Source organism: Dioscorea cayenensis, unplaced genomic scaffold (genome assembly GCF_009730915.1).
Source record: "Dioscorea cayenensis subsp. rotundata cultivar TDr96_F1 unplaced genomic scaffold, TDr96_F1_v2_PseudoChromosome.rev07_lg8_w22 25.fasta BLBR01000148.1, whole genome shotgun sequence".
NCBI classification, from domain to species: domain Eukaryota; kingdom Viridiplantae; phylum Streptophyta; class Magnoliopsida; order Dioscoreales; family Dioscoreaceae; genus Dioscorea; species Dioscorea cayenensis.
This window is the reverse complement of record NW_024086539.1, coordinates 42682-56816: the sequence shown is the minus strand read 5'-3', so window position 1 is coordinate 56816 and position 14135 is coordinate 42682. Positions and strand designations below refer to the sequence as shown.

The 14135-nt window shown below is 31.4% G+C and overlaps 1 protein-coding gene across 2 annotated transcripts; it reads left to right on the top strand.

Moving 5' to 3' along the window:
- The first annotated feature begins 337 nt into the window (after positions 1–337).
- LOC120253662 (mitogen-activated protein kinase homolog MMK1-like) lies at positions 338–4994 on the top strand. 2 transcript variants are annotated; one of them, XM_039261947.1, is made up of 3 exons: positions 338–517; positions 3604–3799; positions 4955–4994. In XM_039261947.1, the coding sequence occupies exons 1-2, from the start codon at positions 451–453 to the stop codon at positions 3774–3776; spliced, it is 240 nt and encodes a 79-aa protein (XP_039117881.1). In that variant the 5' UTR covers positions 338–450; the 3' UTR covers positions 3777–3799; positions 4955–4994. The 2 variants fall into 2 exon arrangements, with proteins under 2 accessions (XP_039117881.1, XP_039117880.1); XM_039261946.1 differs by lacking the exon at positions 4955–4994 and having other exon boundaries at positions 3604–3927.
- Positions 4995–14135: the final 9141 nt, after the last annotated feature.

The following is a 14135-nucleotide window of genomic DNA, read 5'->3' as shown; positions in this document are numbered from 1 at the left end:
TCACTGGACATTAATCACAATTTATCTTTGATACGTTAGGTATGTGTGCCCCTGTTAAGTCAGTAAGTACGCTATGAGGACATGCCCTTGAAGATTTATCTTTCGTTATGCGAATCATCATTCCAAATAATTAACTTATGCAACATTGGAGATAGAGCTTTGCTTTTTATATTATAGAAATAATCTTCAAAATGCAATACAAGATCTTTATCTATGTATGCAAATTGCCTCAGGTTTATGAGGAATGCTTGAATCATTATAATGTTTACAATGCTTCAAGCATTCCTATTGATATTTGCTAGGCCATGGCTGATTTAATACTTTTCCACAATGCAGCTTATTGGCACTCCAAAAGAGGATGATCTGGGTTCCTTGGATGAAGTTGGCAGAAGATCTATCCGCCGACTTCCTTGTTACGCCCGGCAGTCATTCGCAGAAAAGTTTCCGCAGATGCATTGCGCAGCAATTGACCTTGTTGAGAAGATGTTGACATTCAATCCAAGCCAGAGAATAACTGGTATGCATTTGTATCTGTGTTACAGCTTAGTTTTTTCTTTTATTATTGAATGATTATGATAGAAACTGAACAACTACTGTATGCTATATTGGCAAAGAAAGAATGACAGTCTGATTATTTGTTGAGGATATATATTTCCTGACCTAAATCTTGAAAGTATATACCACGGATATCCATAGATTTAAGTACCTGGTCTGCTATTGGAAAATAAAGGTTGATAACCCAAATACCCATTACCCTTTTTCAACATCTAACACAGCTACAAATGTAAGAATGAATATTTGAAACCAAATCACACTGGGTTATGTTCGGTTATAAATTGATAGTGAACCTGATTCATTGTAGCATCATCTGATATTATTCATGTTTCAATATGCAATTCCACAGAATTAGTTTTTGAGGACTGTTGGCATGAATTTGTGATAGAATTTTATGACCCATTGCCATTGTTAAACATTCTTGTTCATGGTTTTCGTCTCACCATTATCTTCTCTGAAGTTATCACAATAGGTTTATTGATTGAAAAGTTCTTGACACTAAAATTTTGCTCAGATTTTTTTTTATTGTTTTGTATTATTAAGTTCAAAGTCTTGTTCTCTGGATTATAGTTTTGATTTTGCTCATTACAAATAATGATGAGGTTACAATAGAGATGGATGGCATGGTGTATTTTACACAGTGGAATATAAAATGTGTGTCATGGCCCATGTGGATTAGTAACTAAAAATGATAAGCAAGTACCTTCAAGTGATTACTGGTTGATTTTTTCTTCAAATCTATTAAATCCAGAAAAGCAAGAGGCTCTTGAACTTATTTTCTGTTTTCAGTCTTTTAGCTTAGGCCCTGTTTGGATGCAAAATAAAAAAATCTGGCATAATTTTATTATGCAGGAAGTGCAAGTGATTATTACAGAAATTATGACATATTTTATTCCTACAGAATGGGTGTTTGGGTAACAAAACAAAAAAAATATTATAAAAATTATTACATATTTTTTTCTTACAGAATGAGTGTTTGTTTTGCAAAATAAATAATTATTACATAATAAAAATAGCCGTTGGATTTTAACCGTTGGTAATTAAAATTTGAAGAAAAAAAATAGCCGTTAGAATATAGTCGTTGCAAATATAGCCGTTATAATTATAGCCGTTACCATTTTCCCTATTTATACACAACATGAGGTATTTGCATTATACACATACTTTTCAAGTTACAAAAATTCATAGTCTAACCATTGTTTCACCATGGATTCGTTAAATCTTTGGAGGAAAAAAAATGAAGAAGATGATCTATTCATGCTCAGTTTTACATTCATGTTATTGATGAGAAAAAACTTCCATAGCATATCAATTCACAAAATGTTTACAGGTGTGTATGCATCTGAGTTTTATCACATACACTTGTACAGACTTTGTAAGGGTAGAAGGTTGCCAACAGAATGCCACAATTTGAGCAAAGAATGTAAAATGAAGGGGAAGCAATGTAAAACTCATGGCAATATGATGGGGCTAAAGCTTACAAGCATCTTAGTGTCCAATAAACACCTTCATCAATTGATTAACTCAATAGCAATTCACACCAGAAAAATACACTCAGGTCTCATAGGAAAATGGATTTTAAGAAAACTGGATAAGTATGAAGATAGTCAACTTATATGATTAGATGATGCAGGAGGGCTGTCTATTGCATGTTCCTTTGTCAGCACAAAAAAAAAAGAGAAAAAAGGTTAGGATCTTCAATGCAATTCCTAAACAGCCAAATATCAAATTCAGTTTAACCTGGCATGTACTGCTCTAATCAGACAAGAATAGAGTGAAGTATATAGTTGCAATTATCCATCACTTGCTGCTAATTTTATTCATACATTTTCTTCAAGGGAACAACAACACTTCATGGTGAAACATAATATTAGTTGAGCCATTAAAGTACTATAAATGGGTGCATTTCTTTCCCATTCCTGCAACAAGTGTCCCAAATCTCACGATAACCAATAAAAATCAAAGGTCTTTAACCGAGAAATCTAGTTTGCTAAACAGGGTAGACAATAATTATTCATAGTGGCCATGACTCAATCTCATGCAGATGGGTTGAAAGCATGCACTGAATCTTAAAGATTACTCCTTAAGGAATTCCAACTACACTTTCTTTAGAATCCATGTAATAGGCACCATGCAATAAGCTGTCAAAGTAATTGATCCTTTCATTGGATAGGCATAGATACTGACCAATCTGTGGTTGTCATGACGAAATTCACAAAAAGATTAAAAAATAATGAAGCTCGCACCTTTGTTAAATTTAAAACTAAAAAATCTATGGTTGTCATAACGAAGCTCACACCTTTGTTAAATTAAAAACTAAAAAAAATATTAAACCCATGATAAATTAAAACAATATGGTGATTCAAAAACCTAGAACCAACCAAAACCCAACCGCCTTATCTCATCCAAAAACCTTAATAAATTCATTATAAATAATCCAAATCCATAAAATTTCAAGAAAAGGCACCAAATTTTGATGGAAAAAAACACAAATGACCAATCTTTCTCTACCTGAGATGACAGCCACAATCGCCAGCCGATGATTACAAACCAAACCTTGCTGCTCTGCTGCGTTCTCTCCCACTCCGATCTGGCAAAATCTCGAGGTCACCGACTTGCTCTCGTCGCCGATTAATCACCAGCCGACGGTGTGGTCCACGATGCGGTGAAGCGGGGGATGGCTACAACAGGGATGTAATGCAATCAATTTGAGAGGTTAAAGAAACCTTTTTATCTTCGACTTGGAATGTAATGCATTTTAAAATACTTTTGTTTGACAAATTCTGCTGAACTTTCTTCGAGTTTTCATTGTAAATACATAATCTTCCTAAAATACAAAAAGTCTGATAGCTTAGTATGGGCATGAATCAGATGTCATTGTGAGGACATTTAAGCTATCCATCATGTCACATGTCTAATGTGAATGAATAACTTCCATGGTTGTTACCCTTTTTTGTTCTTTCTTTGCAAAATGATTATACTTTCTTACTATGATTAACAAGCAAGTTTTGTTTTTTTGTGTTTTTGTTTTTGTTTTTGCATATGCAGTAGAAGATGCTCTTGCACATCCTTACTTTGCATCCCTGCATGATACAAGTGATGAGCCAGTATGCATGAAGCCCTTCAGTTTCGACTTTGAAAAGCACGTACTCACCGGGGAGCATGTGAAGGAGCTAATTTACAGAGAGGTCCTTGCATTGAATCCTGAGTACCAGACCTAAGAGCTTTGGAAATTTTAATTTACAGTAGGAGCTAATTTATAGCAGTGTCTTAAGAACCTTAAGTTTATGTGGATTTGTTTGCAACTGTTGTACATATCTGCAATCCTTTTCTTTACCAAACTTAAATTCAACCTGAATCTTAAGAATGATGGTGTGTTATTTGCTGTTTCTACCCCTGAATCTTAGTAGTCATGCTTTTCTTATTCAAATTTAACACATTGTCTGATCATCTTATTTCTCAACAATTTAGGGTGCATGAAGTGTGAATAAATCTGCAATAATCAGTCGATTTTAAAAGTGTTAATTTTTATATGAAACTATACACTTATTACTTAACCATAGGGGGCTCAGGCGTCTGAAATCTTGACTCGGCCAAAGTGAACTGGTGGGTCGAGCTATTGGTCCGTAACTTGCCTATATTGTAGCAGGCTCAATTGCCCTCAACCCATGGCCCGCGCCAGAGTTAGACGTGCAACCCAGTTGCATTGCACACTATTTAGTATTTTTTTTGTGTCGTTTGTTTAGGGATTCAGAAACTCAATGTATTTAGAATTACGATATTTTCTTAGGTATTTGGTTAAATGTAGTTGAAAATGCAGAGTTATAATGTATTTTTAAAATTTTGAATTTGAAAATACAGGAGAACCAAATCCAGTGTTTGATTGGACTTCTCCAAAATGATTTTATGTTTGGTTAAAAATTAAATATGACACTTAATTATATATTTAATTATTATTGATATATACCAATAAGCATAATAATTTTTTAATATATTTTTTATACAAAATATGGGACAATTATATATATATATATATATATATATATATATATATATATATTTGAAAACTTATTTATATTACGGTGGTTTTAAATTAAGTTTTTTAAAATTATTTAATCTTCATAAAATACAAAAAGCCTGATAGTGAGGACAGGTCATTGTTAGGACATTTAAGCCATCCATCATGTCAAATGTTTAATGTGAATGAATAACTTCCATGGTTGTTACTCTTGATTAACAAGCAAGTTGTTTTTGCATATGCAGTAGACGAATGCTCTCGCACATCCGTACTTTGCATCGCCCACATGACACAAGCGATGAGCCAGTATGCATGACGCCCTTCAGCTTCAACTTTGAACAGCACGTACTCACCGGGGAGCATGTGAAGGAGCTCATTTATAGAGAGGCCCTTGCATTGAATCCTGAGTACCAGACCTAAGAACTTTGGAAATTTTAAGTTACAGACTTACAATAGGAGCTAATTTATAGCAGTGTCTGTTTATGTGGATTTGTTTGCAAGTGTTGTACATATCTGCAGTCCTTTTCTTTACCAAACTTAAATTAAACTGAATCTTAAGAATGAGGGTGTTTGATTTGCTGTTTCTACCCCTGAATCTTAGAAGTCATGTTTTTTTTTTAATTCAAATTTAACCCATTGTCTAATCATCTTATTTCTCAACAATTTAGTGTGCATGAAGTATGAATAAATCTACAAAAATCAGGCTATTATAAGTGTTAATTTTTATATGAAACTATACTTAACCAGAGGGGGCGCCGGCGTCTGAAACCCTAACTCGGCCTGCTGGCAAAGTGAACTGGTGGGCCGGGCTATTGATCTGTAACTTGCATGTATTGTAGCGGGCTCAATTGTCCTCAACCCATGGCCCGCGGCAGGGTTGGATGTGTAACCTCGTTGCTTTGCGCATTATCCAGTATTTTTTTTTTTTTGTGCTATTTGTTTGGGGATTTAGAACTCTATGTATTTAGATTCACGAGATTATTTTAGGTGTTTAGTTAAAAATACAGTGGATTTCAAGTTATAATATATATATTTTTAAAAATTTTGGATTTGAAAATACATGAGAGGCAAATCTAGTATTTAGTTGAACATATTCTGAATATTGTATTATATGATTTTGTGTTTGGTTAAAAATTAAATATGACCAGTTAACTATATATTTAATTATTATTGATACATACCAATAAGCATGACAAGTTTTTTTAATATATTTTTCCATACAAAATATGGGTCAATTATATATATATATATATATATATATATATAGAAAACTTATTTTGTGACTATTTATATTGCGGTGGTTTTAAATTAAGTTTTTTAAAATTATTTTAAAATTTGTTTTAAATTGAGTTAAAAATAAATTCTTAAATAAAATCTCAAGTATTAAATTATATAAAAGACAAAATATTTCTTGAAAAAAAATTAAATAATTTTACAATTAAGACCAAATTATTTTTTTATGGAATGCGTAAATAACAAGGTAGCTGTAATTATTATTTATTTATAATTCATAAAACATTAGCTAGATGAGGGATTTTGTTTTACAGCCAATTTAACCGTAAAACCAAATCCTCTATCTAGTGAATTTTGAGTTACACTGGATTTTAAAATTCATTTCAGTGAATCAAACACAGGATTTCTAAGAACCCAGTATTCAAAATTACATGTAATTCCAAATTCATCTAAACAAATAATGTTTTTTTAGAGGGATTTTAAAAGTTAAAGTAAATAGAGATACACTAGACCAACTTTTGGGCAAATTTTGGAATACGCTCAATTTGGGCTTATTTTAAAATCCTAGATTTAAAATATTAAATACTTATCACGAGGCATATGATGGCCACGTAAGACATGAAAATAGTCATTTTCTATTATTTTGATATTTCTAAAAAGTTTAATTATTGTTAAAAGTAGTTAAATTAGTTTTTTATTTTAATTTTAAACTTTTAAAAACTTTTAAAAAATATTTTATTTTGTACATAAAAAATTTCAAAATATTTGTTTTAAATTTTTCCTACCTATTTTTTGAAATGCTTTATAATTTAATTCAAAGTTTTATAATTTAGATATTTTTCAAAATTTAATTCAAAATCACTTCATTATAAATATTTGAACTTCTTTTCATCATAATTTTCATTTTTCTTGAAGATATAGTTCAAAATTTCATTTTAATCATTATCTATTGGTAATATATTAAATTTTAAAAATAATTAAATAATAAATAATAAATATTTTCTAATAAAATTATTTGATATATGTTTACAAATATTACCTGTGACTATATACCAAATCCAGATTTACATATCTTTCTAACTAAACACAAGAAAATGCGGCATTTCAAATACATCTTACCAAAACATGAGATTTAACCTTCACAACATTCTCAAATACAGGTTGGGGTGGCAATAATTTGTCCAGGCCCGCCGGCCCAATTTTGTCCGCCCTGAATAAACCGGGTTTGGAAAAAAATTTTAGTAATACGAGCCGAGTCCAGACATAGTCTAGTTGTCCGGATTTAAATCCGGGCTGGGTCCGGCCCAAGAAATCCGGACAACCGGGCCTTTATATTTTTAAATTTCATATATATATAATGTAAGCCCACTAGCCCAAGCCCCCATGTTTTTTTATTGCTAATTAAATATAGTTTACTATTTAAATGATTGTTCATGATTCAAAGCCTAAGCCCATATATGACGTTTTTTTATTTCTTATATATATATATATATATATATATATGATTGCTCATGTTTTTTATACATTTCAAGTCCAAGCCCATATTTTTCTTATATATATCCGGACTTTGTTCATGATTGTCATTGAGATGTATATTAAATGTCCGGATTTAAATGTATATAGTTTAGTATTTAAATTAATTTTAAATGTATATTACAAGATTCAAATAAATTTCGGACACTCAGACAACCCGGTTTTGAAAAAAAAAAAAACCGGGTCTGGGCAAGTCACATTTGTTCGGATTTAAAACCGAGCCCGGGTTCGGGCATCTAATTTAGTTACTTATAATAATTGTTGCCCATACCCCGGTTTTATCCGGACCCGGATTTTTGCCACCCCTAAATACAGGATTTACAAATATATTGTAATTTGAAATCCATCACATTTCTAACTACATTTAACCAAACGTCAAGTGCATTTGTAAATCTTAGATTGAAAATATAGGAGACTCAAATCCAATGTTTAGTTGGAAATATTTAAAATATTATATTATATAATTTTTGTATTTGGTTGATAATTAGAATATGGCCGATTAAGTATATATTTAATTAATTTATGTATATATTTAATTAGTTTTTATGTTTATAAAGAAAAAAATTTACTTTTATGTCTAATATTAAACATATTGTGCAATGTGTACAATCAAATATTATTTAGTGACATAAAAAAAACAATTTATGTAGCTATAAAACACTATAGTCAAACATCTTTTCTATCTTATTCATGTTCAAATTTATTTATAAACATATTACATATATGACACATAATGTGATAAAAGTTTTTATATCTTATGATATAATCATGATTATACACACAGATATATATATATATATATATATAAAGAGTTACTTACGTTGCCGTGGCTTTAAATTTTTTAAAATTAATTTCAAATTGAGATAAAAATAAATTTTAAATGAAAATTTTAAATATTTCGTTATATATATATGATAGAATATTTCAATAAAAATTAAATAATTTTAAAATTTAGAATTTATGGAATACATAAAAAACTAGATGGTTACAATTATCATCTCTTTATAACTCATAATACACTGTATAAGGGATTTCAGCTTATAGTCGATTTGGTCGTAAAACTAAATTCCTATCTAGTATATTTTGAGTTACATTGGATTTATGAGAATCCAATAGTTAGAGTTACATGTAACCCCAAATCCAACCAAACATCCCTTAAACTTCTAAAAAAAAATATATGAAATAAAAAGTCTTTACTTTGTTTAATAATATATATATATATATATATATATGTTTCATTTTATTCAACTTTCAATGTGTTGAAAGCTCAAAACTAAAATGGGAACTGCAAATGGAGGCAATGGACTCCTCGACAACACCTAGAACTTCCAGCTCCTGAAAAAATTGAGTTTTTTTAGGCCTAATGGAGATAAAGTTAGATTTGGACTAATAATATAAATTATCTCTGAGGAAGGCCATGGTCCTGATTAGCTCATTGAAGCCATCAATAGTATACAAAGCTAACTCCAATTTGAAATATCAGGGCTTCAAAGTATGAGACCCAAAGGCAAATCAAAATAGGGACACGGTCTAAACCTATTCTGGGAAGACGAGTCTGTTAAGTTGTTGGATGAATAGTCAACCAGTCCATGTTAGTTAAGAACCGATCTAGTTTGACCCATATAGGATTTGTGTGACCATTGGTTAGGTAAAGTACATGGCAGCCAAACACAAATTGTTGTAATAGGTTCATTCATATCATGTAGGCAAGTTTGAGCACTAATGATGCCTTTCAGGTTTGAGTTATTGAATATAGAAAATAGTATTGATGTCTACACAAATTACCCAGATAAGGGGTTTACTGTAATTACACTGAAATATTTTAGTTAGTTGTTGTAGTGTTATTACTTATGGATGCCTATTTCAGAAATCTATAAAACCACAAAAAAAAATTTATTTTTCCAAAATTAAAGGTTGACATTCAGCATCTATCAAAGCTTCAAATGTAAGAATGAAAAATGTGAATTCATTGGATTATGTTTGGCTATAAACCTAATTCATTGCAACATATGATATTATTCATGTTTTAGCATGCAATTCCACATAATTAGTTTATAAATAATCTTAGCATGAACAGGTGGATTGAATTTTATGGTCCATTGCCATTGTTAGACAATTAATATTCATGGTTTTCATCTCATCATTTTCTTCTTTGAAGTTACCATAATTGGTTTAATATCAGTTTAAGTCATTAAATTCAAAGACTTGTTTTCTCTTGAATATAAATTTTATTTTGCCCGGTTACCAAATAGTGATTGACAAATATATGCATATCTAATCATTGGCTAAGAAATTGTTGAACATATTTTTTTTAAATCACCTGATAAATCAAAGTATAGATACTTTTGTTAAAATCAAGGGTCTGTTATAGATGGTTATTATGTGCATTGGATGCGCTATTTGTATCTCTAGAAATAGTTGAACATTACTTGAAGATTTAATGTTAAATTTTTACTTCCCAGGAAACAATAAGCATCTTGGTCTTTCAAATAATAAATATTTGGAAGTACTCGAGTGAATTTTGACTAATGAGAGTGTGTGTGAAAGAACATGTAGGGAATTAATCAATGGTTTAGTACGTTATTAATGGCGTGTCTAGGGTCCAACTAAATCACTTCATTTCCACTGAAACATTTTTTAAGAGTAAAAAAATTTATAAGTGAAAGTTTCCTATAGTCTCTTAACTTTATGTTACTCCTCAAAGACTTCTAGTTATGGTTGTCGCAAATCAAGGCTCTAAGATGGATGCAACTTTTGCCACTCACTATAGATGTAATAAAAAATAGGATGTATTTGAGACTGTATCCTTTCATTTATGTGACTATTTGATTGGTTAAAAATTTTTTTATGTGGTTACCGTGTTATGGCTGATTTTCATTTTGGTCATTGTGTTTCAATTTGTATATTTTTGGTTATTAGATATTGATTTGTTTTCACCGAGAAAGTCATTTGAGGGTTTTCCGCCAATTTAAAATAATGTGGCAGCCGGAAATGCCACGTCGTTTACTTTATTTTCCGGATTAAGTAAGTTGAGTCAGCATTCAGCTGATGTGTTCTCTCCAGCTGGGATGAGAGAAAATATTAAAATAAAGTGACGTGGCATTTTCGACTGTCATGTCATTTAAAATTGGCCAGAAAACCCCAAGTGACTTCTCGGTGAAAACAAATAAATATCTAATGACCAAAAAGATACAAATTAAAATACAATGACCAAAATGAAAATCAGCCATAACACGGTGACCACATAAAAAATTTACCCATATTTGATTATGGTGTATGTAATATTGGAGGCCCATGTATATTGGGCCACCTTTGCTTTCAAAATATTTCTATTAAGTTCAGTACAACATTGTCTATTTACAAAAACTTCACTCACCTCATATATGACACTATTCTTTACTCATGTGTCTTTTCCCGGAACACTTGTGCCCTTTCTTTGCCATGTCTCTTCATCTCCTATAAAACCAAAACCAAACTGAATATCAAATTTAATTCTAATTCTTCTTCTTCTTTTCCTTCTTCTTTCTTTTACTTTTCCCCTAATATGAGCACTTGATTGCACGAATAATTTCTCTAGTCCCTAGTTGTGAATTTCAAGTTATATTGAACACCTAAGTCTAAGGAAATCATTACAAATGCAAGTTTAGGAGGTAAACAAGAATCACCGGTTTAAGTAAAGCATGTATGATTGAGCTTTTGTTATTTTTCTTTTGTGAGGTAACATATGAGTGCACGGTTTGGGGGCAAGGGGATGATTATGTTTCTTTTCAAAAATCTGTAACTTGGTATTTACTATTTTCTTAGCACTTAATGACAACAGGAGCGAGGCAATCTATTCTGGTCACTTTCTGGTTAGTTTTTATGAAAATATCTTATCTTTTCACCTCACAATGACCTTTGAAACATGTGAACTTTCTCAAAGTTACATAATAATATATTCTGTTATTATTAACGTACTTTATGGGATACAAAATTCAATTAATTTCTCTAGCATAATCATTATAGTATTGATAGGTCTCAATTTATGTACCGAATTCCATCTTATTTTAGATTGGTATCAAAAGTATTTTTACGAAACGATAAACTTGTCATTGATAAAAAATTTTTTTTTAGTACCAAACAATTCATTATTCATGATACCCATAACCAATATTTGTCAAATAAAAAAAATAGTGTTTAAATATAGAGTGAAAATCATAATAGTTAGGGGACCTTATATTTAAATTATAATAAAAATATAAAAAATGAGAAAATGAAGAGCTTAACTTCAAGTAAATAGTATAATCTAATTAAAAAGGAAAAATAAAAAAAATATACCTAAATATTTGTAAAAAAATAAAGTTTATTAATAGAAACAAGAAATATTTTTATGTTATCTCGTAACCACAATGTGTAAGATAAAAGTTTGTTTTCTGGAAAACACCAACACCATTAACTGGTAAAAGAGTGAAACTATAAAATACGAAACCTTCCGGGGGCCTAGATATAAAAGGGCCCAGATATAAAATGCCAAGTTAGAATTACGGACTCTATTTGAGTATAGAGTATTTTCCCAGAAACAGAAGAGAGAGAGAGAGAGAGAGAGAGAGAGAGAGGGCTGGGAATTGAATGGGAGGAGATGGGAGAGACGCAGGAGGGAGCGGAGGAGATGCCAGAGGTGCAGAAGGAGGGAGGGGCGGCGCATCAGGAGGATCTCGCATGATTTTGATAATATGATCTATGCTAAGAGGACGTTGAGGGAGGTCAAGCTTTTGCGCCACATGGACCATGAAAATGTCAGTGAGTTGAATTCTCTCCTTTTCTCCATAGATCAAGTTTCTTGGAGTGAAAGGATGTTTTTTTTTCTTCTCTTTTTCTTATCCCTTTTGCTTTCCTAAATGTGATGTATTGTATTGCATTTACTGAGGGAACTGACACTTGGACTCAACCTTATAATACCTTACACTAGTGACAGGTGAGATAAATTTGTTGTATTTTGTATAAATTGTAGGGTCCAAAATCTAATTGAATTAAAAGCAACCTGTATTTTCATGGTGTTCTATAAAGTTGTCAAGTTGATTTGATCTTGATTAGAAAAAGAAGTACATCTCTTGCAATTGTGGTCATGGGGATGAAAATCAAATTTTTTTTTTTTTTTAATTGCTGGTGGCAAGGAAAAGCGAATGATCCTGACCTTGGTATGCCCAATTCCAGGGGAAAGGCAAAGGCTCAATTCTTCGTTCATAACTTGCTTAGTTGTAGCAGGAGAAGTTTATTCTTTTTAATATACCCAAATGGAAGGAAAAATTCTATAGACCTAAGAATTAAAAGATAAAAAAAGTGTCTCAAGAACTGTCTGGGATTTTTTTTTTTAATCTGGTTGTATCAACATATTTTGTTAGTAGTAGTTCGTTAGATGATGTCATTCCTGCATACTTGTTACTCCTTATTGTAGATTTGTTCTTGTAAGTACTTGTTTCTTGTGCGCCTTTTATTGCTTTGAACAATAGAAAGCAAGTTGATTTAGTTGTTTCAAAGCCAAAATTCTTTCTAGAACCTTGGCAAAACTAAATCGTCTGCAGAAACTAGATGAATAATGCAACTCAATCATTTAATTAGATACCATAAAAGATGATAAAACAAACTTGAATAGCCTAACTTGATACACGTGAAAATGACATTTATGCGGAACATTCACTTCATTGCATAGACTTTGACTTAATTGGTTGTTTTTCAAGATGCCTAGAGGTTGAAATTTAGAATATAAGCACAAATTCAGCATTTGTGAAAGGAGATAAATTGAAGCTTAAACTATGACGCTAAGTCCCTAATAATCTTGTTAGATTTTTTATTTTGGTACTAGTGGGCCCTATATGGGCTTCATATGGGCTTAGAAGTCTTACACCAAAAAGTCTCAAGACTTAGTGGCTCAACCCCTATACCTATATATAAACCCATTACACTTCTATCACACAACCGATGTGGTACTATATTTCCAACACCTTCCCTCAAGTTCAACACGGTCAAACTTGCTCAGACTTGTACACCAGAGGTTTGTTTACCAGGACTTGTACACTACTTTGTGTCTCAGAGGTCCTACACACATGGACTTGTACACTACTTGTGTTTCAGAAGTCCTACATACATGGACTTGTACACCACTTGTGTAAATATATATTGGGCTCCACTATATTTCTCTGATACCATGTTAGATTTTATATTTTGGTATTTGTGGGCCCTATATGGGCTCTATATGGGCTTAGGGGTCTTTACACCAAAAAGTCTCAAGACTTAGTGGCTCAACCCCTATACCTATATATAAACCCATTATACTTCTAACACACAACCGATGTGGTACTATATTTCCAACAAATCTCTTTTGAATGGGAGATGGATTTTTTTTTTTAATCAGCAGCCAAATAAGCAGAAACTTTATATACACAAATATTTTTCCAACTGGTTTGTGTTGAAACTTTTCACCTAATCTTTTGGATGAAGAATGTTGATTAGACTAAACTCGGGAAAAGTTTTTGGATTTAACATTTGAAGAAAATTGCACTTGTTTGAACCCTTTGATTAACTTCAATAATGATAGTAGTGAGAGTTGCTTGAGGCTAGAACCGTGGATGACCTGGTAAATGAATATGAGGGTGCAAACAATTTCATTTTTGATTAGTTCAGTTGGATTGAGGAGACTGGGCTTCACATGCTTTTTGTAGTTTGATTATGAGATTTGCACCTGATTTGACATTTTGCTTCTTTAAAAGTTCAAGTTTTAACTTGTCTAATTTGATTGTTTGAAAGTGCCTATTTTGGA